The 23,687-nt window shown below is 34.8% G+C and overlaps 1 protein-coding gene across 3 annotated transcripts in view; it reads right to left on the bottom strand.

Annotated features, from left to right (window-relative positions):
- Positions 1-22,978, bottom strand: part of LOC106158702 (rap guanine nucleotide exchange factor 4) — a 72,480-nt gene extending 49,502 nt beyond the window's left edge. Inside the window, exons 1-7 of one of the 3 annotated variants that reach the window (XM_087013433.1) lie at positions 22,836-22,978; positions 22,199-22,271; positions 21,890-21,959; positions 20,597-20,723; positions 4,298-4,440; positions 2,596-2,684; positions 1,244-1,390 (exon numbers count right to left, since the gene is read on the bottom strand). In XM_087013433.1, the coding sequence (XP_086869559.1) occupies positions 1,244-1,390; positions 2,596-2,684; positions 4,298-4,440; positions 20,597-20,631 (414 nt within the window). In that variant the 5' untranslated portion in view covers positions 20,632-20,723; positions 21,890-21,959; positions 22,199-22,271; positions 22,836-22,978. Of the gene's footprint in view, positions 1-1,243; positions 1,391-2,595; positions 2,685-4,297; positions 4,441-6,742; positions 7,145-15,053; positions 16,367-20,596; positions 20,724-21,889; positions 21,960-22,198; positions 22,272-22,835 lie in introns of those variants that run through there. The other 2 variants (XM_087013431.1, XM_087013432.1) reach the window with 2 other exon arrangements.
- Between the last annotated feature and the right edge of the window lie 709 nt (positions 22,979-23,687).

Below are 23,687 nucleotides of genomic sequence, written 5' to 3'. Positions count from 1 at the left end.
ATTGTGCAATGACGACAGAAGAAAAGTTTAATTTGAAATCCATCTTCGATAAAATCCTGGAGCTCAGGATCTTTTTACTACGTGACAACAGCTGTCTAAAAAGATGAAACCTTAGTAATATAATACATCATTTTTCATCATGCATCAGCTAAGCTTGAGCACTCTTTCAGACCATGACAGCTCAATTTCCCGGAGGAAGCATCTTCAAACCAAACCGTTTATCCTTTCATTGCCTGCAAGACTGCCTGGTATTGTTCAGTATTGGCCTTCCTGTGCAAGTCACTTAGTGCACTATATACATACTACAGAGAGGTTGAAATATTGTAAAATATGTATGACGGATCAAAACTATGATGGTGGATCAGTTTGGGTTGATATACTATCAGGCTCTTTTTACATCACGAAATACACTTTTCTTTACAGCCCCATTATGATTGGTTCTTTTTACATAGCTACACAATGGTGTGGATGGATTGGTGGGTGGGTGGGGGGGGGGTGCTGTTGTAAATAAATGCCTTTTTACATCAAGCATCTTTTTAACCAGACTTCAAGTACAGCATATATATATATACAGATCTGTTAAGTTAAGCTGTCTTAGCATGATTGGAAAAGAGGCATGTTTCAGCAGTGTTATCCTCCTCCTCTCCTCATCAATCACATTCAGTGAAAGTGGAGAAAACTAAGTCAATAGGAAGCACAATGATTATTCTGAAGCACATGGAATGTTCACTTTGGTAGCGCGATCATAGTAAACTGGAAAAAATTGAGGACTTAAAAGGTGATGAAAAATCAATATAAAAAAATACAGGGGCTAACTCGAGTTACGTTCAAAGGAGTCCATTCACCCTTATATGTTAGAAGTGCATTATAAAGGTGTGGCATAAAAGTATTATTCTGTTTTGAAGGTCAACTTACTGGTATAGCAAACACTTTTCTTCATCAAGGTGTGTAAATTGCAATGAGCCAGTAGTCTGTCTCTATGTTCATATTCATTTTTTGTCAAAGGTATCCCATCCTGGATTATTTAACAAAATCTGCAGCAATGACTCAATCTCCTCAATGGGGAAAAATATCAATGTTTCAGAAACATAATTTTAAAATAATTTAAAACATATTTCTGTGTAGCATTTGTGATACTTTTTTTGTACACAATAGAGCTATCAGTTAGCCTATTCTTTCCCAATACAAGAAGTCCCTCTTTAAATGAATGGCATATTATTTTACAGCATACTTCTTCTCTTACCTCCCACAACACCTTAAAATCCTTCTGTTCAACTCGTAACAGTTCACATAACTCTGCCGTTACCACAGTGGCATGGCGGGGGGTGTTGTTCAAAATGGACTCGCCAAAGGCTGTCCCAGCCATTAAGGTGCATAATGTGACTTCATCCTGGAACGTGTCAAAACACTGTCAACTCTGTTTTAGTATACTGTCAAATCTTTTCAAACAGAATACACAATACATCTATGGCCTCATTCAGAATAGGGCCCTAAGTAGACCGAGGGCCAAATATGGCCGACCCACTTCAATACTTCCCCATCGGATATATATACAATGTTTATTAGTGGATTAGATGGCAAGTCTTGTAGTGGGTCGCCATATTTGACCCTCGAACTAGTTAGTCCCCTATTCTGAATGAGGCCTAACAGAACTATGCCAAATCACAACTAACACCACACCATAATTAACACAATGCCATTTATTAGAAAGCATGTATCAATTTCCTTTAAACACCATTAATATATTTCAGCTAATGCAGTCAGCAATAGCTCAAATAGTTAACAATCTTGCACCATAACATTCATAACTAAGTAGCATCTCAACTAACATGTGACATCTTATTCTCATTTCATGTTGAGCAAACAGTGCAGTTTTCTGTATCTAACCAGTCTGAGACAACACAATAGCTTGGCTATTGCATAATACAGCAGGCCCATAGCCAGAAATTTCAAAAGGGGGGGGGGGGGGTCTTTTTCCGAAAAAGTGAACCTTTCACCATGAAACCTTAATAAAATTTTACCATGAAACCTAGACAAAAAATTTACCCAGAGTGGAACTTTTCCCAGCAAAAAGGCAGGTTCTTTGCCCCAATTAATTTTGATTGGTAGTTAGGAGAAAATGTAGTAATAACATGTTAGGGTTAGTCATACTAGTGTAATGCAGAATACAACGCCACTTGATGTAAAAAGGGCATAAACTACTGGTCAATAATGCTCCCATCCTTTTCTCTCTCATATTGCACACAGCACAATGTCAAGTCACAGGATCACATCCCAGCACATTCTAGATTTTCACATCTAACACAATTACTGATGATATATTAATTTTCATCAAAGACATTATGAAAGCATATATTTAACTACTTGCATGATAAAAGGAGCAAAATAATAATAATAATAATAATAATAATGATGATGATGATAATAATAAATTGATCAATTAAGTAACTTCTCTCTATTACATGCATAAATGTACATGATGCAATCAGTCTAAATTTGTACATATTTTTTTTATATTACACATCCATTCAAGCAAGTCAGAGTTCATTATTTGAGAACTATGCTTAATATTTTACATGTTGCTATGTCACAAACCTTCTGATTTCCTGTCTCTGAGATTCTGACTTCCAAACTTCCTGTTAAGACAGCATACCAGTTTGTGCCAATATCCCCCTGCCTGAACACTGGATAAGGAGAATTTTAGAAAATATTAATATAATATTACCAAAATCATCAGGTTCATTCCACAAAAAAAAATCACATCAGTATGCTTCTCGTAATATTTGTAGAACTGTTTTATATCACTTTTTATTTGCTGGTGATTTCTTTTCATATTGGAAGATACTACAGTAAATACCACAGTGCAAATAATAATAATAATAATAATAATAATAAATAAATAAATAAATAAATACATAAATAAATAGTGAGACAAGTCAAAATTGTCCAAATATCACCAAAATGGGGGCATCAATGAAGTGACAAAGAAAGTCACTTTTTTCATGCAATGACTCATTCCAAAAATATTAAAATAAAAGATAATACCACATGAAACTACATCAAGATATGTTCACATACACAATAGTCTGTAGACCTACCTTAATTCATCAAATAAGCTTAAAACCGTCATATGAAAAGCTTTACTTCATTGCAGAACTCCCAATATGAACCCCTATATTTTTCTTCACTGGTTAATTATTCATAAGAGCTTTGTCAATGCAGGTACTTTTTAAAGGTGGTAATATACAGGGTGTCCAAAAATAAAGAAAACATAAAAATTTTGTAAATCCTGCAAAGGTCCATCAAATTTCAAGAAATTTGCTGGTCTTAAATTTCATTATGTGTATGATCATTTCCCAAAGTTTCAGTTATCTTGGTCTCTTTGCACAAAAGTTACGTTCTTTTTAAAAATATGCTCCAAATGGCTTCCTAGGTAATGGATGCATGCTTGCATACATCGAAAAAAAAATTTCAGTTTCTCAAACACATTCCTCCTTTGTGGTTTCCCTGATTTTTGCTGTCATTGCTCCCCACAGTTAATAGTATTTCCAAAATTGCTTCAATAAAGATAATATGCTAAATGGGTTGTAAGGGATGTGGTGGCGCCCCTTAGCGTATCCCTCGCCCCCCAAACATGACATGCACCTCTCATGACGCTTGTGTCATGAGACTAGACAATATGTTAAATTTATAGGTAATATTTTAATAAGACATGTAAGGTAGAGCTGGATAAAAATTGGACTGGTGGTAGGTAGATTAAGCACTTAGGCAGTGGGAATAAAGCTATTTAGAAATACAAGACTCTTGTTGCTTACTTCTTGATCGATGAATGTAAAATCTAAACTTACAGGGTCAGGGAAAATGTGCGTTTTGTTTATCTAAGAAGTCTACTGTAATTTTTTCTTATTAGGCATAAACCCAAACAATAACTCCACTGCTGCAACAATGGTAGACAAATGCTTTGTATTGGCATTTGTTATTTCATTTTCTCCTCTATGCTTATTTATTTTTATCTGACACCCAAAGGTTAGACAAATTCTGAAACAAATTCCCAAATGCTATAAAAGCATATGTCACCATTACTTATTGAAGCAAAGCATGCAGCAAGCAAAAAAAAAAAAACTTGTCAAACCAATTGGAAACTTCATGTTTTGGAAAATAAAAACAATATTATTATGATTAAAAAAAAAACAAATAACTAACTTGAAAAAATAAATCAATAAATTACATACATATGCAATGTTTAATGCATATATATATATATATAACCCTCATAACAATCAGTATATGTACTCACATATAATCCCAGGATCTAGATCTTCATAGTAACCATAGTAACAGATCTGTTGTAGCAACATGGGGTGGAATTTTTCAAAAGCCCTCACATCCTTGAGCCTGGAGTAGATAGCATCCAGGTCCTGGCCTGAGCGATCACATGGCCTGCAACCATAGCAACAAGAGCCATCATACATTGTGTTAGGTGAGATCCAGGGATTGTGTGCAGATGTGTTCTATGTGATAATAAAGTCTCATCTATCTTCGCTGTTACGTAACCCTAGCTTTATTTAGAGTACTTGCGGCTTTATTACCCATAATGCCCCCTTTCCCAGGCACCTTTATCTCTTACTGGGCTTTACTTTATTATTATATAAAAAGCAGTATTTATATCTACCAGCATATTGTATCTATATAGTACCCTGTCACCAAATGCCTCTGGTGTTTTGGGTGTAATTAAAATTATTTCTTATGACATATTCTTTGCTTAAATGTTCTTGTTGAAAGAGAATCAAGGCACAGTGATGATGTGTGCTGTTTCTACCCACAGACATTTTTTTTTTTTTTTGACACGAATATAAAACTGTGTGGTGGGTCCTGGAATCTACCATAATTAAGCTGGGGGAGCACAGTGATAAAAAATTGCTACGCTCCATAAATGTAAAACAATTTTGCTATGTACAAAAAAGAGGACAGGGATGGCAAAATTGCTTGGGTTTTTCTAATTTAATTGTACAGAAAGCACTGAGAAAAAATACTTGAAAATTTCATGATAAACACTATTACTTGCAATTAATAATGCATTATTAAAGACTAAATATTTCATACAACCTCTGATATATAAATATGCTGGCATTTTTCCATCCCAGCTATGACTGACTCCCATAGGCATGTAGAAATTACTCGTTTCATATTGTTCAAAACTCAGTCTTACAGGAAGGAATATTAAATTTAATTTATAAATAAGCAATTTCCTAATTCCTATTTTACTGGCAATTCGCTCTACATATGCTGCATTGATATCAAGACTAAGACTGTAAAAGGAAGTACATAGGCATTACTTGCTAAGTCTAAGTTAGATCTGGTGTGAACATGTACCAGCAATTTTGTGCATATATGCACACACACATACACACACACTGTATGCACACATAGTCTGCATGCAAACACATGTTCACCCAAACAGCCAAGCACTCACACACACACACACACACAGAGAAAGAGAGAGAGAGAGAGAGAGAGAGAGAGAGAGAGAATTACATGCATATGCAAACATGCATGTTCACCTATACAGACAAACATGCATTTACATAGAGATGAGTGTATGTTGCTATATGAAACCTGAGCTGCTTTAGTAAATGTTCAAGTTTATTTTGATGCACTAGTAATAAACATGCCTAAAATTCTTTCTAATCTGAAGAAGTCTAACAACAACTGGCATTATTCACATTATAAATCAGCTGTATAAAGTGGTTCTTGTTGTCAGCATACACTATATTAAAATATAATAACTTGAAAATATATATTCTAATCTTACAAAAGAAAAAAAAGCTAAATATATACTGAACATAATCAATACAGTGGGTTAATCACATTAAATGGAATACCACCTAATTGGCAAAATCAATTTCCGAAAGCTTATGCCTCTATTCCTGATTATCTAACTTCAAAGAAATATAAACTTTGATTATCAGCTAAGGTCTATTTGGCTTAATTAACTTTGTAGCTGGAGAATTATCCATATATATATAGGGTTAATTCCCAATAAAACTATCATTCTACATAGATCGATCCAACTGCAGTTAGACTCAACAATGTCACATCCAACACAGTGTCACATCTAACACAGTACAACATTCAACAATGTCACATCCAACACAGTACAACATTCAACAATGTCACATCCAACACAGTATCACATCTAACACAGTACAACAATCAACAATGTCACATCCAACACAGTGTCACATATAATACAGTATCACATTCAACAATGTCACATCCAACACAGTGTCACATCTAACACAGTACAACATTCAACAATGTCACATCCAACACAGTATCACATCTAACACAGTACAACAATCAACAATGTCACATCCAACACAGTGTCACATCTAATACAGTATCACATTCAACAATGTCACATCCAACACAGTGTCACATCTAACACATTATCACATTCAACAATGTCACACCCAACACAGTGTCACATCTAACACAGTATCACATTCAACAATGTCACATCCAACACAGTGTCACATCTAACACGGCCCCACCCAAAAGTATGTCACATCAAATATACTACATAACAAAAAAAAAAAAATAATAATAATAATAAAAATAAATAAAAGCTCCATATTTCCCACCAAATCTTCACACAAAATGTCACATCCAACACAGTGTCACCTCTTACACATTTCCCACAAACTTTGAAAACTTTCACACTGATCCTTTGTCTCATTACCTTAGAGTTAACACTGCAATATCCCTGGCATCAAACAGCATAGTCAGGAGTCAGCTTTATCCTCAGAGTCTGTTTAAGCAACTAGTATTCATTTGATGATTTTTATCTAATGGTCATCAACTCCGCAATTGTTTCGTAGCTGGACACTCAGTATTGTTTTCACACAACTCAATGAGCACAGTTGTGCAATTAATCTGCAGTTCTTAAAACGAAATTAATAACGGTGAGAGCTCCAACTGATTTTGTCCAAGTGATGGCGATTGCTTTAAACTTGTTATGATCCCATCAGACCATTCACTGAGCTGACAGCAGTTTATGGCAGAGAATAAAGCACAGTGGTGATAAAAACACCATATACTTTGGAAAGAAAGCTGGACAACAGATAAGTGTGTCCAAGCAGCGTCCACCCTGGTCAAGTGTCCAAAAGTGTTAATCTCTATGGTTGCAACACATATTTATATTCAATCTCATATTCAAGGGTCACTGGCTCTGTTACACTTAATAAAGACAACTGTGTCAGTTCATCGACTTCAGTTCTCTAACTGTTAATATAAGAGTAGCTTCATCCTGTTTTCAACAAAACTGACCTTACAATAATTTTATTAGGGAGTATCATTGACACTGTGCATTACACTAATGACTAGATAACGAGGCAACTGCTCAAGTTCATTAACTTTACTTCTCTGTTAGACATGTACTTGAAGAGCTAGACTTGAGTGTTACCACTCTTCAACCATTACACATTGACACATTATTGTGTTCTTCACAAGATATTGAAAAAAACTGCCTACAAGTTCCTTGAATATTTACTTCAGCTCTGTGAAACCCAAGTGTTTCCCTTTAAGTCCAGCACAACAGGCTGAACCACATACAGAAGAGCAAGATATATATTCTGTACAGCAACTGCTGAGTTCATTGATATTCATCCACTGTTATTCTACGAGATATGAATTAGCACTGTCTACACTTACAATAACACATTCAATTCCCAGTTGTTGCCTATGACATACAAACCATTGGGAGGTGACATCAGTTAATTGCTGCTTTACTTCATGATTAGCCTTAAAATGACAACAATTTAATTCAGTGACAGCAGTGATCTGTCATTCCGTATGGATAAATACAGGTATCTTAATTCTACATTTAGAATGCTTCGTGTTACATTCATTTAGCTTACATGTACTTTCAAATCAATGGCATATATTGTGCTAGCTTGTTTTATATAGTATCTGTCGATACGTTTTCATCTAACAGAATTATCATCAACACCTGTATATGTTTTGTTTGGGTTCAGGCATTTTTATCTTAATTAAAGCAACAGTTCTTTGGGTTCATATATAGCATCAGTTGTCAACTATAAATACAAATCTGCAGTACGTGTCAGCTACTGCTAATAAGGACATTGTACTGAACCAGGCCTGTAGCCAGCAATTTCAAAAGGGGGGGGGGGGGTGTTTCTGAAAAAGTGGATCTTTTACATAGATCAAATTTTACCCGGTGGGGTTCTTATCCTGACAATTAAAAAGGCCGGTTCATACAACACCCACTCTGGTTACGGGCCAGTAAATTGTTATCTTTTCAGGGTAGTCTTGCTTGTTTCCTGTTTCCTGCGAAACTTAAAAATTTCTCATCAATGACGGATAGGTGAGGTTTATACAATGAAGACACGTAGGCAGGAAACAAGATCCTAAAAACCATATCCTGTTTTCTTTCCTGGTAAATATTTAATACGTCTTGGTGCAGTGCGACCACACTTGACTGACTGAATGGCGTCACATCTTAAACAATGTTTCTTAATTGTCACAAGTACATTTAGCACATGTACACTGTACAGCAAGTCATCGCTTTGTTCGAGTTCAGACAGTTTTGTCTTTGCAAAGACAATAATTCTTCAGGTTCAGTGGCATCAGTTTTCAATTATTCTATTATGTTTTGTTAAAAGTTCAGTTTACTTTCAATTGGCTTATCGTCACTGATATGTATTTAACAACAGTGCTTCCTTAAACAAAAGTACATACATACAAAACTGGTTACGTAAATGATAATATATGTATATCTACAATACTGTCTGAAATGCCAGTGCTCAGACAATGAACGGTGATATTTTCATAACAGTCTTAATTGAACAAGGGAGTATTGCATCAAGTCACACGTACAGTTAGACAACTGATACCATTCATAAACAAGTCACGCACCTTGAGTGGGATAATAATTTGTTTAGTTTTCCCCTTTGTAGGTCTAATTCACTTCCACAATCCTGCAGGGAGCAATTCCCTCAGTAAGTCTTGTCATGTCGCATATGTTGTTGCAAACAAACTCCTTATTATCTCAGATCAATAAATTCGCTCCTATAAGGGTTATTAAAAAAACCTTCTAGTGGCACTTAATGTACAAGTAATTCTTTTTAATTTTTACAATAAAATTATCATCCTTTTATAAAACCTCACAATGACAGTATAGGCAATTAAACCAAACCTGAATGAGATTCAGTGACATCATCAGACAGTCTACATGCACCCAGCAGTTATCCACCTCACACGTACTCGTGTGTGTCAATATCGTCCTTAATGCGTGGTCATGAGTGGTCACCTATCCGTGTTATCCATCAGTTATCCTTAGTGTTATACATCAGTTATCCTTAGTGTTATCCATCAGTTATCCTTAATTGCCATATACCTTATCTGTTATCCCTTACTATTATCCTGTTGTGTTATATCAACATACATACATGTTATCCCTCTGTGCTACATGGTGTGCTGCCCTTCAGTATGATGTCTGTCTTCTATCCTGCAATGTGATCTGTACTACAGTATGTTATGTAAAACTATTTATATCCTTCAGTGTTATCCATTTGTGTTATAATATCTTCCAAAATTGCTAACTGTCTGTGTATATAAGTCTAGACTTACGATATATCCTTCAAGATTGCCATTTTGTGTCATTCCTTTCTACTTTGTCTTACTGGTATATGTTAAACTGTTTTGCAGATGAACTGATATGTTATTTGTATATGTTCTCTAACAGGAACAGAGTAGCATGCTGCGATATTTTTTTTAGATATTTGTTTATGATTAACCACTGACCAGCACAGTAACAGTTTACCTAGCTTGCATCTGTCATATACATGATCAAGTTCCAGGGAATCAAAATACCCCATGTAAAATTGTGCTGTTCATATACTAGTAAATATTTAAATTTCAAAAAAAAAAAAAAATCACACAGCCACCTATCTCTATTTGTATCTAAGTACCCTCAGTGCAGGACAAGCACGCACATATCAACATGCCTGGAGTGGGTAGCAATAAAGATTATATGCTGGGTTTCAAGTACAGGCTGTATGATCTATCTGCTATCAATTTAGTCTGTGACAACCTTATGATAGTTTTTCCTCACATCTTTCTTTGCAACATTCAACATGCAGATTCAGTAATCTATCACCAATCTCTCAATTCCGTAAGTTGTCTGTGTTCAGAGTGATGAATTATCAAAGAGAATGAAGAAGCATTCACTTAATGGTGTCTATTAAGTGCAATAGCTGATACTATATGTCTATTTTATCTCATTTTGTGTCTGGGATTCTGTCGTTATTTGCTGTGAAGCGGCAGCCCAGTTAGCATACGGTAATAACTCGATCTTTCATACTGATCAACTCTCCGAGATAATCCGGGAGTCTCCCTGATACAGAACAAATCTCTCGGTCTCCAGTATGAGTAGCCAAATCTCCCTGATAAAAGCCACTTTGGAAATTTGCACCACCATCAGCTTCATAATCCTCTTCTAATTGTTTGTGGGGTGGGGGAGGGGTGTTGAGATGAGAGATTGGTCCCCCCCCCCCCCCCCCCCCCCCCCGAGCACAACGGCAATAACCAAACTCCCCCTCTCTCCCACTGAGCAAAATTTTAGAAACTCCAGATTTTGTATTTCCAGAGATTAATTGGCATCTCTCATCTTTTCAAGGGGGAAAAATAATCAATCATCTAAAACATGATTTTCAAATCACTATAATAATATATCTATATAGCAGTTGTGGTGTTTTTACAGTATAAAAGAGAACTAAAAGATGGCCGGCTCTTCAACTTTGAATTTAAGACCTATAGAAATAAGTACCTGTATAATTCAGCCCAAAATTCACAATTTTGCCTATTTGAAAGTGTGAGTCACTACCATACCAGTACAGTACATCGATCTCAGGTGCTGAAACATTATTTTCATCAACCCACAAATCCAGGTGCCTTTTCATTAAACCTAACACTGTGTAACTGTGCACCAGTAGCTATATATATAAGGTATGAAGACAGAGGCAATAAAGACTAATCTCCTGGACACCCAGCTTCAGTATAAGCTCTAATGCACTTTTAAATCAATCTGTTTTCTTAGATCTGATTGATCTGCATCACATAACATAGGATGTTGAAAACAATGTCATTTTCTTTTTTTTTTTTTTTTTTGCTGATGCTGTCTGCATCTACTGGAAGCGTGCCATCAGCTAACCAGAAATTTCAAAGGGGGGGGGGGCTTATTCTGAAAAAAATCCTTTTTACCACGGTGACCTTAAATTTGTGGACACAATGTGAGAAAATCAGGCATGGAACCTATATTGATAATGGTAGACGGAATTATGATTTAGAGCTAAGAGGGCAGTTCTTTCTAGCCCCCCTCCCCCACCCCTCCCCACAGGCCTGATTCAAATGAATTACATATTATATATATATATATATATATATATATATATATATATATATATATATATATATATAAACTGGTGTCACTGGCACTTAAAGATTCTTAAAGTGCACATGATCTATTCAGTTTCTTCACAATTCACAACGTTCAGGCTAAATAAAGCCATTTCTTCAAGTGCACTTCATTTAATGTCTGTCATGAAGCTTGATCGAGGCAACCAGCAATGAAATCACTGAATCAATAGTCTCACAGGTTTTCACTCTTACACTAAATAAAATGTATAAGGGTCCATTCACAATGTATTTATCCACCCAGCTACAGCGCACTAATTCCACAGGGACTCTCGCTGAATGCAATCAAATAAAATCTTTAAAAAATCACTGTGACAAGGGCCACAAAAAAATCTTAAGGCAAAAGAGCATTTTTCTCCTGTTAAAAAATCAAATGTTCTGATACTTTTCTATTGAAAATCTGAGCAAAATCATTTTCATGGGGTATTTCATGGCAATAATTTGCCAGCTAAAGACTTCAAAGACTCAGGCATGTTTTATAAGGTACACAGAAATGCAATAAGTCCTGGAAAATGGTGTACATACTGAGATCTTTAGGGAACGACTTCAGATATCTGCCACAACCAATATCAAATTACAGTCACCAAGAATACTAGATAAATGTTTTCAAAGTATAATTGCAAATTTACGAAGAGCATGTATACACCTGTGCCTCAAAAAAAAAACTACGTATCTTTGGAAATCTACCACCACCAATATCAAATTATCACACTCAGTTAATAAAGAAGAGAGATGAGGGATTTCCAAGTAAGATATAAATCTAACAGGAAGCAGGTTACAGATTTCGTGCAATTTAGCTGAAAGACAAATTATAAATGACAATTTTTTGGGCCATATATTAATATGATATTATGGCAATTTCGTAATTGCATGCATGATATGCTTTTCATGCCTTAATTAATTAAGCATGTGCTCTTTTGCATGTGTGAATGATAGAATATTAGATAACTGATGTACTGTATCAAAGATTTCACATCAGAATGACTTAATATTTGAAAAATAATAACCCAATAGTAAACTGTACGGGTACCACTAAAAAGGCATCTGTTGCTGAAGACATACAATTAAGCTACAGAAATAAGTGAAAATATATTCAATTCAGTGAACCACTATCATAATAGGCATGCATGCTATTATATACCTGTGTAATTATTCCTTTCACCATATAACTGTTCATTTATTTCAGCTCATACTAAATGAGTTTATGACATCTAATGCAACTTTCGAAGGAGCTGCAGTGTGACAAGGGAAAAAATTATTTGATATTTTCATCCCTTTACAAGAACATTCTTTTGGTTTGAATGTTACATGTAATTGAGAAGATTAAGACCGTGTGCATGGCAAATATAGCAGATATACTGACTAGACTAAAACAAAATAATATTATTATGTAATTGCTAACATAATACTTATCTTCACTTAACCTGACACAAATAACCTCTATAAGTAGCCTTGTCATTTCCCAATAGCCCTCAGGTCATTATTAATAGATATAAAAGGTCAATAAACATCATATTTATTGTTTTTGAATAACAACTATAGAATCCATGTAACCTTTAATTTCCTTTTATGTATACTTCATCTGTCAAAGCATGGGGGTGGTTTCTTATATGCATTAGTAACAAAATGCATAAACAAACACCATTTGCATGCTCGCGCATTTTATTGAAGTGACCTCAGCGGAGACGTATGCCAGCACACGCTCGTGTTCAAACAATTTAAAACCTTATGCTAGCAACATCAACATTATTCCACTATCGTAAACAGCATTTAGCCCTGTCAGCGTGATAACAGCTCGCTATGAGTAAATAATGATCTAGGCTCGGCTTATCTAGAAGTGAATTGGCGTTTCATGAGGACTCATGATTTTATGGGATTTGGTTTGCTGGGTAACACAACTCTTACGTAGTTAGAGTGGCTAAGAGGAAAAGGGCTTATATTATATATATATATATATATATATATATATATATATATATATATATATATATATACATATATAATCTACCACCACCAATATCAAATAGAGAGTCATTTTATTAATTGATGTCTTGTTTCTTTTTTTTATTTGGGGGGGGGGGGAGGGTGGCTGGGAGGAAGTAGGTGGATGAACAATGTGGAGAAAAGGGGGAGGGGTAAATAACTTTACAGTTACTATTATCAAAGTGGCCAAGTGAGAGAGTGAGGCACAAACAAAAAAAAAAAGAAAAGAAATATAAATTGTAAGTGCCAATCAGACTGCATGTAATTCTCAAGCTTTCTTAAATAATAAGAAAATTCTATCAGTTCTACTATTTCTTACTTCTTAACTGGCACAGTGAACTACAACAAATGGCAGTCTGTTGCAGAGACTTCGTTGTTCTCAACCTTTTTTTTTTAACTGTAAGTTGCTGTCCAGTCAATATTTCTGTTTTTCTTTCACAAGGTCGTCAATAGAGCTACAACAACATGAATCCCTTACTTACTATAGTATGTTAAACCAAGCGCCCTTCTATTCTAAATCTATGGCCAGGTGAAAATAGATACATTATTCAAAATTCATAAAGCAAACAAGGTTACATTGATCTCTGAAGAGAATTAAATGCTAAAAGTGAGCCAAGCTGCATGTACACCTTACTTATATATTCATCAGATAAGGCCATCATTACTGGTTTATTAGCTTTACTTGCCAGAAAATCTATTTACAAAATATCTAAACAGAAGTCAATATGATTTTGGCTTTTTAATTAAGAAGGAGTTAGCTACTAAAAGGTGGGTGGAGCTAGGGGGCTGCTTTCTTAGTCATCTTGCATTTATGAATGCTGACATTAAGGCATTGTTAATCAATTCTTGACGCGTGGATCACAGAAAAAAGATTAAGCCCACAAGCCTTGTAACGCGGAAAAAGTCAAAGGTTTTTGTAAATCTGGCTCCAATGCATACAATTTTCTTTATTAAGGAAATTAAATGTGGAGTTTCCCTGTACCAAGTGGTGAGATATTTACAGAGACACTTGGCCTAAGGCCTGGTGAATTGATTGGGTTGTCTGATGACCTCACAGAAAGTAAACTTTGTTTTGGTGTGCATGCATTCTGGATTAACGCAGTACGTGTGTGTATGTGTGTGTGTGTGTGTGTGTCGGGGGGTATAGGTGTGTGTGTGGGAGGGTATAGGTGTGTGTGTGTGTGTGTGTGTGTGTGCGTGTGTGCAGGAGGTGGTGTAGGAGTGTGTACGGGGAGTAGAGGTGTGTGTGTGCATGGAGTAGGTAATAGTATACTGGTAGTGTGTGCATGCATGTATATGTAAAGATACATGGGTTTGTAGAGGTCAAGGGAAAAAAAATCTTCTTCCACCTGTCTCCTTTGGCCAAATTAAAGATCCTTAAATACTTAGTTAAATATTTAGTTTTGAACCTAATTGTTCACTTATCAAACCTTATCAGATTATAGCAAAATAAGGGCATATGCAGTAGGTAGAGAGGAGTGACAAAGCACAAAAAAGTTCCTTTAATTTACTCCATCCCCCCTTTAATTTCCTTAACATCCCCATTTCCTAAGCCCACATTTCTCAGACTTTACCTTTTGTCCAAGCAGTCGGTCCACTTGGGGCGCCCAGTGGCTCTTACACCAGTGTGAAAACCAGTATGCTTGGAGCCCATGTCCAATACTCCAGGCAGAGGGAGGGTGCCAAAACAGCCAAGTTGAAAATGTAATTATAGACTGGCTGTCACATTAATGCAGAAAAAAACCTTCAGCAAAATTAAGGCATTGGTTCTCAAGTTCACTTCCTTGTAAATAGTGTCCCATACATGGTATTTGTAATAGGGATTACTGCCACATTGGGTACATGTATATCCATGTACTAAATAACGTAAATACCCAGCACAGACGAAGCTAAAATCCCAATAGGCTGGATCTATTGTAAAGTCAAGTAATATTTTCCTCCTAGATCTCTCTTGTCTTGTCTCAAATACACAGCTTAAATAAACAGAATGTGAAAAAAACAAGTATCTAGTCCTGCTCAAGCTATGTTTGTTATTCCACCAGTATTTATAAATATTATACACTGTGCATTTTACATTGTATGCACACTAGTCTGCAGATGCTGGTACTCATGACATATATATTTTATCAGGTTAGATTGAAATGGGTGTTTTTTATGTCCCACAGACTTTTAACTCCTTTCACTCCTCATTTACAATGAATGTGCTACTCCTGAAGTAAATCTTAAAATAAAATTGAAAAAATAAAAAAATCAAGCAAAACACTTGGATATGGACTGGTTAAAGTCCCAATTCCCTCATAATGAAAACATCGCAGTTATAGAACCACTACGTATTCCTGAATGGTCCTTCTCTTTTCAACACTGCCTTTAAAATCTGTAACGAATACTTGCACACTTTGAATCAAATATCAGAATATGATGAATCTTCACTGTTTCACAATCCAAAGTTTCCAACAGTGTCTCTGCTGCAAGTGTACATAGGAAGACTTGATATCATTAAACTTTTTTTTTTCATCTCGTGTGCTCTTCAACTATGCAGTTTGCACTACAAATTCATCAATACTTGTACCTGGTACACTTGCAAGATGATAATCCTAGCAGCCAATGGTAAAACTCTGTATATTACACTGTTTACCATCACGACAACAAATCCTAATCCAGACAAGCCACAAATGAAAACAGATCATGATAACTTTCCAAATCTCTCCATGCACCTATAATAGCCAGAAGCCTTTAAAACAGACAGCGTTAAAGAACAGCGTTCTAGTATACATTTAACCTCGGCAGGACTATACGCTGAAAATCTGGTGACTTTCAAAAATGTCCATACCATTAGACAATGCACCTGCTCATTGTATGCATACATCACAAGTGAGTCAATTAAGCTGTGTGAAATAAAAGGCCGGCTGCCTGCCTGCATACTAAAAAATCTATTCTGGTACGTACTAATGAGCTTCAACTCCCAATCACTTATTTGCATTGCGTACAAATGTGTTTGTGGGGATGTGTGGATTACGTTACTGCTGTTTGTGACATGGACCAACACAGCATTGCGTTGGTTGTTGCATTTTTTTAGATAAAAACAAATAGTCATTAGCAATTAATGCTTCTTTATTCATGTAAGTTCAGGTTAAACAATTGACAAGAGATGCTTATGATGTCTGCTTTGGCACTTTGAGAGGAAATTCCAAAAAACCTACCATCACAACCTAATGCATTTAAACTGGTCTCAACAAACTGCCATAATTGTTCTAATAGTGTATTAGGTGTGACAATGCTCTGCTTGTGACAACATGCCAAAGCTATAGATTGTATCAAAGTCAGTGCTTTCTACTAAATGAAAATGAACCATATGTAAAATGAAAGACATATGGCAGCAATTTAGGTGTTGGACACGAACTGTAAAATTTAAAACTCTAAATTGTGCCAAAGAAAATTGCTAAGTACGTCAACAACAATTATTTAATCTCAACTTTGGATAAATCTCAGACCCCGTGTGAAAATTTGGTACTCAATCTGTCCTAGAACATAATGTTTTTCTCTTTTAATGAAAAATGTTCTTAATATGTTCTAGTACATTCTGAAGGACTTCCCAAAAAACAGTTCTCGAACTGTTACATTCATTACAGAACAACATTAATTAGAACTGTAAAAATAAAAATACACCAAATGTTCTACCTAATTTTAGCTGTTGTGGCTAAGCCTTAAAACTTTATATATTAATATATATATATATATATATATATATATATATATATATATATATATATATATATATATATATTTTTTTTTTTTTTTTTACAACTAGGTCTCAGGTAACCATGATATTCTCCTCAACACTTGCTGCCTGAACAAACCATTATAGCAATGGGACTCAATCAAACAATGATGGATGAATTACTACTTTATACTGAATTTGGCCTTAATTTTACAAAAAAAAAGTGTGAATTGGTTTCAGTAACTAAATGCTATAAGAGTTAACTAATAAGGCATATCTACTGGTATGTCACGAAACTCATCAAAACTTACAGTTGTTCTAGAAAACAAGATCAAGACATCTACATATATAACAATTAAGAAAATATGAAGATAAAATTAGTGAAATTGTTTCATGAAAGGGATTAATTAAGCAAAACCGGATGCAGAGCTTCAGTTGCCATGATGCAGTGATACTGTGTTTCGTTTCATACCAAAGGTGCTAAATAACAGATTATATGCCAATCATCAGCAAAAGAATTGGAAAAATGATTTAAAGGATTGGCTGTGCATGCTGCTGTTGCTACACAAACTATGTCCATGAACTTTTCCAATGGCAAAAACTATGAATTTCACAGATACAGTATTTTTGTATGCCATCATTTAAATTTTAAAAAAATTCCAACATTCCATATATAATTATATTATACGAGGAGCTTCAAGACTTAAAGGAGAAGGTAGACAGCTTCATGAAAAATATTTGAACAAGTTAAAGCCAGACAATTTTATTTATTAAATGAAAAATATGGTAGAATTTGATCAGCTTTTACATATAAACCTGTAGCCCCCATTCCCATAACCAACCAGAAGTTGGAAATTTTATTTTCGCCATTTTAAAAAATGTGTGCTTTCTTCCTCTTGCCCCCTCCCCTACAAAAAAAAAAAAAAAAAAAAAAAAAATTCAATCTGACTGACCATTGTGAATGTTCAGTGCTGTATCTCCTGGCAAATAAATGTGTTTACTATCAAGGAAACTTGTTGCCCTCACACAAGGTTCCTCCAGTACAGTACACTCATCCAGGCATCCTCAGGACTCTATTGAATTCTAATTAATCACAAAGGTAATGTTCTGTGTCCAGGTAAAGATTGTAATAGATTGTGCCACGATGGGCGAATCTTAATTATAATTACCATGTGACACACACTGAACAGAGCCTGTCGCCAGGAATTTGATTGGATGGGTTCTTTAATTAAAAATCTTTTCAACAGAATCAGCCAGGGGCTGCCAATCACTATTAGCTGAAAGACGGCCAATATGCCTGTTGATTTAAACTCATCCCATATCCCCCACGAGTTACAGCTCTAGGGATAAGCAAACCGGAAGAGTCTTGAAAAGGTTTTAAGGGCAGTCTTTGCCTGTGAGTTTTTACGAGGCAAGACTGCTGACATTTATGAGAAATTTGCTTGGTTAATGTGCATGCAAGTATGCTATTGACAAATAAAAAATATTTGTAGATGTCATGTATTAAGTTCATACCAGCATACAATCATGCTCTTTTACCATTTTGGTCCCACATTGAATTTTTTCATGAAACATGCTTCAAAGTAATTAGTTTTTATATGCATAAGATATTTGTTGATTATTATCACATAGATTACATTTAAGCTTATGATCGCAATCTTTTTTTATTTACAGTAATCTTTTTTTCCTAATTTTTTACTCTCTGTTTCATTGTGCAATAATAGTTGATGTTAAATGAATACACGCACACAATCTTTTTTTTATTTACAATTATCTTTTACTTTTTTAAACAATTTTTTACTCTCTGTTTCATTTTGCATTATTAGTTGCTGTTAAATGAATACATGTAAGTGTAATCAAGAATACAGTGTACCCGGTATGTATGCTACTTATTAATTATGCTCATTATACCTTTCATTATATGTAAGCATGTAATCTTAATTCACGTGTATGTGCATGAATTAGAAAAAAAAAACAAACAAACAAAAAACAAAAAAAGTAATTAGATGACCCCCTGGGATACATCTTCCCTACAGATAAGATAATATATAAGTCCAATTATAAGTTGTCAGCAAACATGACCTTACGTGACATGGAAAGAGCGCATTTTGGATACATGCCTCTGGGTCTATTAATTTATACTAATCATTGTCTGGGGATATTATTGTGACATGAAGAGTTTAATACACACACAGTACATGGGGTCAATAGACAGACTGGATGCAGGCAACTATATATATATATGGGCAGGGGGTTTAGTGGTGGTTTAGAAATAACCGCTTTTTTTGGTGAGAAAATGTCCAATCTGAATCAAAATCCACCCTATAAGTTCTCTTGATCTACCAACTGAAATAAAAGCTTAGGTTTCACAGAAAAAAAGGTTCATTTCTTTCAGTAAAAAAAGATCCCCCAGCTTTAAAATTGCTGGCTAGATGCCTAGCTGGGTTATATGTACAAGTGTAATTTGCATCAGTTCAAATTCAAAGCATGTACAAATGTACATTTTGAACTTGGACATTGTACACACCAACTGGTGGCGCCCCCAATAGGAGCTGCTGAAACTCACTTACATGTAGCTGGCCAAACAAGGTTCTAAAAGTTATGTTTGTTTATAATCAAGGTGTTCTGTTATAACACTTGATATAATCAATACTCAATATATTCAATAGGTTAGTATATGTTAATATACGTATATGTTAATTATGAAATGTCAAGAAAAAGAAACCCTTATTTCACTAGCTCAGTTTCTCTCCTCCGCTTTTGCTAGGAGGGATCTACAAGACAGTGCTGCACTCATCGGCAATTGAGTAATAGTAGTAATAGAAACTTTTTTTTTTTAATAGTAAATAAGTAAATATCCTTACTCATTGTGATTGTTTAATAACATATTCACAAAAAATTGTATTCATATTGTCATTTTCATCCACACAAGTGGATGCATATGTTACAGTGAAATACACAAACATGTAATCAATACTCTTTTTTTTTTTACTACTGACAGATTATTCTTTGGCCAACTGTCCCCTCTTCTGCATTTGCGTTAAATAAGAGTATTAATTATATTTTCAATTTAATATGACAAATCACAGAATCTGACACTTTCAGTAGCCTAGGGATTAAAGTCAAAATATTGAACACATAGATAAAACAAGTTGATACAAATGGAAGTACTGAAATGGATATAAATTACACACACATACACACCAGCTGAACATTCACCTCTGTTTAAAACATAAATATTTAAAAACAAAAAAAAGCATGTACATGTAGGAAAAAATAATAACAATCCACCTAAATGAACAATGGTAAGCATCATGAAATAATATAATTATGAAAAAAAAAAATAAATAAATAAATAAAATGTCACCTGCCAGACTTGAAACTACGCATATTTCTCACCTCTTATCCAGAGCAGCTATCCAGTCTAAGACCATGATGCTTCCTCTGCAGCTGGAACCGTTTTGGACAATCCTCTCACAACTTTGATGTGTGTGTTAATAAGACATCCCTAGTCTCTTTCCTCTTGCTGAAATTGACAGGTCTACTAATTACAACTTTATGTAACAACTCACATTAACACATTGTCAATTACAACCAACTAGGGCTCATTACACAAGTTTAAATTAAGTTGGTTTTCAGCCAAAAATCCTAAGCCTACTAGGACTATAAACAAGCTAAGTATCGTTCACAAAGAATCGAACATACTGCTTAATGAGATTTTTTTGACCTCTCATTTTTAAAACCAAGTCCATAAATGAAAAAAGGTCCATTCTGAATCAAAATATAATCCTAGGTTTTACACTAGCTTGCAGTGAAGCACATGTACAGCACTTTTAGGTCTTGAAGTAAAAGGGTCCGACCACTTTTCACGAAAAAAAAAAACAACTCCCTCAATTTAGAAATTTACGTATACATGGCTAGAGTAAGTTAGCTAACTGTCTTAAACAGTCTAAGCGTATAATATAGCCCTGAGACTTTTTATGTTCTTTTGTGAAAAGCCCCAGATTTAATTTAAAAAAATGAATTTTTAAAAAAACTCAATGCCTATATTAAAAATAAATAAACAAATTTAATAACCAATAACAAAATAATACACCTATATGCATTTGTACCAGTATATAATTAAGCAAAGCTGTAACAAGATTCTTGCACATGCAGTTCTGTATGCCCAACTTAAATACAATTTTTAGGCATCCTTCAAACCAAACAAGAACCACAACAAAAATGTTCTGTACTACTATATGTCTGATTAAAGCTGTAACACAACGCTCCCAAAGATGTTCTTAGCTATCACAATGACAATGACATATTCCCTGACAAAATCTGTCATATACAATGCCTGCTATTCTGAAGTGGCTTCCGCTATCCACTTACAAGTTATAAAGTTACCTCATGCACACACGCATGCGCACACACACATGTATACACACACATGCATTTACACACACACACACTCTCATTTACGCTCACTCACTCGCACACACACACACACACACACACACACACACACTCATTTACACACACATACACTCATTTACACATACATGTACACACTCACTCACTTACATACACACACACTCATTTACACACACATACACTCATTTACACATACATGTACACACTCCTATACCCCTCTACACACACACACACACACACACACACACACACACACACACCAGACAAAATCATCACCTGAAATGATGGTTTTCCTAGGCTTTTTTTCATATTGCAGTTTATATAGTTCCCCCATGTCAACATGGAACTGGAAATCAGACAATTATGGCAATCAACACATCATATTATCTTGGTTCTACGAGCCATTTTCCAGGATGTAATGTGCTTTATAATCATCCCAATTATTACTATGGTATATATGTATAAATATATATAATTACGCACTTGTAACGTTTGGACAGGATGCTAGAAGCAGATGTTTTAAACTGTATGTTACTCAGTTGTACAATATATCAGATATGAGGATTTGTTTTTCCAGATGCTTACCCAGAAAATTAGGGTGTACAACTTAGGTGTGTTCATGGGAAGAGAAGGCACCCTGACCAGCATGTATAAGCACCTGATTGTATGTGAAAGATCAAATACCGTGTTTTCATAAATTATTTTCACAGAATATACTTGAAGAAATGTCACTTGTATACTGATACATTAAAATGAATGAAAAAGCAGCCAATTTATTAATTTTTATGCTATATTGAACATAGTAATAAAACATGATGTTGTGGACTTGTAACAGCTCTCACTGTACTTTATTAAGAACCCGAGTTTACTCTGTAAGTTGACGTGGCAGAAACAAGAAACGAATGTCAAATTAATACTTAACAAATGAATAAAACAAACTTAATGCAGAACTGAACTAACACAGAAAAATTTACGTGAACATTACAGTAGGGACATCAAAATGGGTTAATACTAAAAAATGATTTTAAACCAAATCAATGAAACATCCACATTAAAAAAAAATACACAATATGAACACCATTCAGCTATAGCACAAGTAAAATCAAAATATCAAATTAATTAATATAATAGTGAACATCAGCATAGGGGTTCTTTTAGATGACTGCATATGACAGTGATAGGTATATGTGTATCTAGGTGCAATAAAATGTTATTATATTACCTGCTCCTGGAAGTCAATTCGTCCATCCATCAAGACAGCTTCATCAATAATGTCGCACCATTATCCAAACCTTCCCCATAGACACTCAGTACCAGCATCTTTTCTACAATGGAAAAACTATACTGTTACCAGTACCATATTATTATTATTATTATTATTATTATATTAAGTGTTCAGCATGGATATCACAGGGGTATTCATTTTTTTATTGTTTGGCTACTGGGATTCAAATGCAATTTTGCTCATTCATAATTTCCTTATTATCTAATATTATTCATATTCATCTTGATGTAATTTTTCACATTCCTGTAAATGTTAAAAGTGAAACCAACCGTTCCCACTGACATGCTTCAGCTGACGTCTGTGGTTTGTCTAGATATTATGTAAATGTAATCTTCTCATGATTTTCATTGTTACAGAGTTAAAGCTCTTTGTGTACAAATGAAATCTGGAAAATTTAAAAGCCAAAAGCATTCCTGCAGTTTTATATGGGGATCCTGGGGTGGGGGTGGGGGTGGCATTAAATATTATAAGAAAATTCAACGGAGAAGTGGGGGTGGGGCAATCCCCCTAAATCCATATTTGACCTTGAAAACATTTTCACAGTTAATATCAGTCATAACACACATATATGTGTTTACCAACAATAACCCCATTTCTTTATTTAAATTATTAATCTTCTTAAAAGTCATAAATTCTCTATAATATTATATAAAACTAATTCAAACAGCTGCCCCCATAGTTTATTTCCCACAGCCCAAAGGATCATCAGGAGCATAAAATTTCAAAAAGATGCTGGTTTTAAAAGGGACAACATGTTACATCAGATCATACCCAGCAGGCATAGTGACA

Source organism: Lingula anatina, chromosome 5 (assembly GCF_051362555.1).
Source record: "Lingula anatina isolate TDL-2025a chromosome 5, LinAna3.0, whole genome shotgun sequence".
Taxonomy (NCBI): domain Eukaryota; kingdom Metazoa; phylum Brachiopoda; class Lingulata; order Lingulida; family Lingulidae; genus Lingula; species Lingula anatina.
The sequence above is the reverse complement of the archived record's forward strand: the minus strand, read 5'-3'. Positions and strand labels throughout refer to the sequence as shown.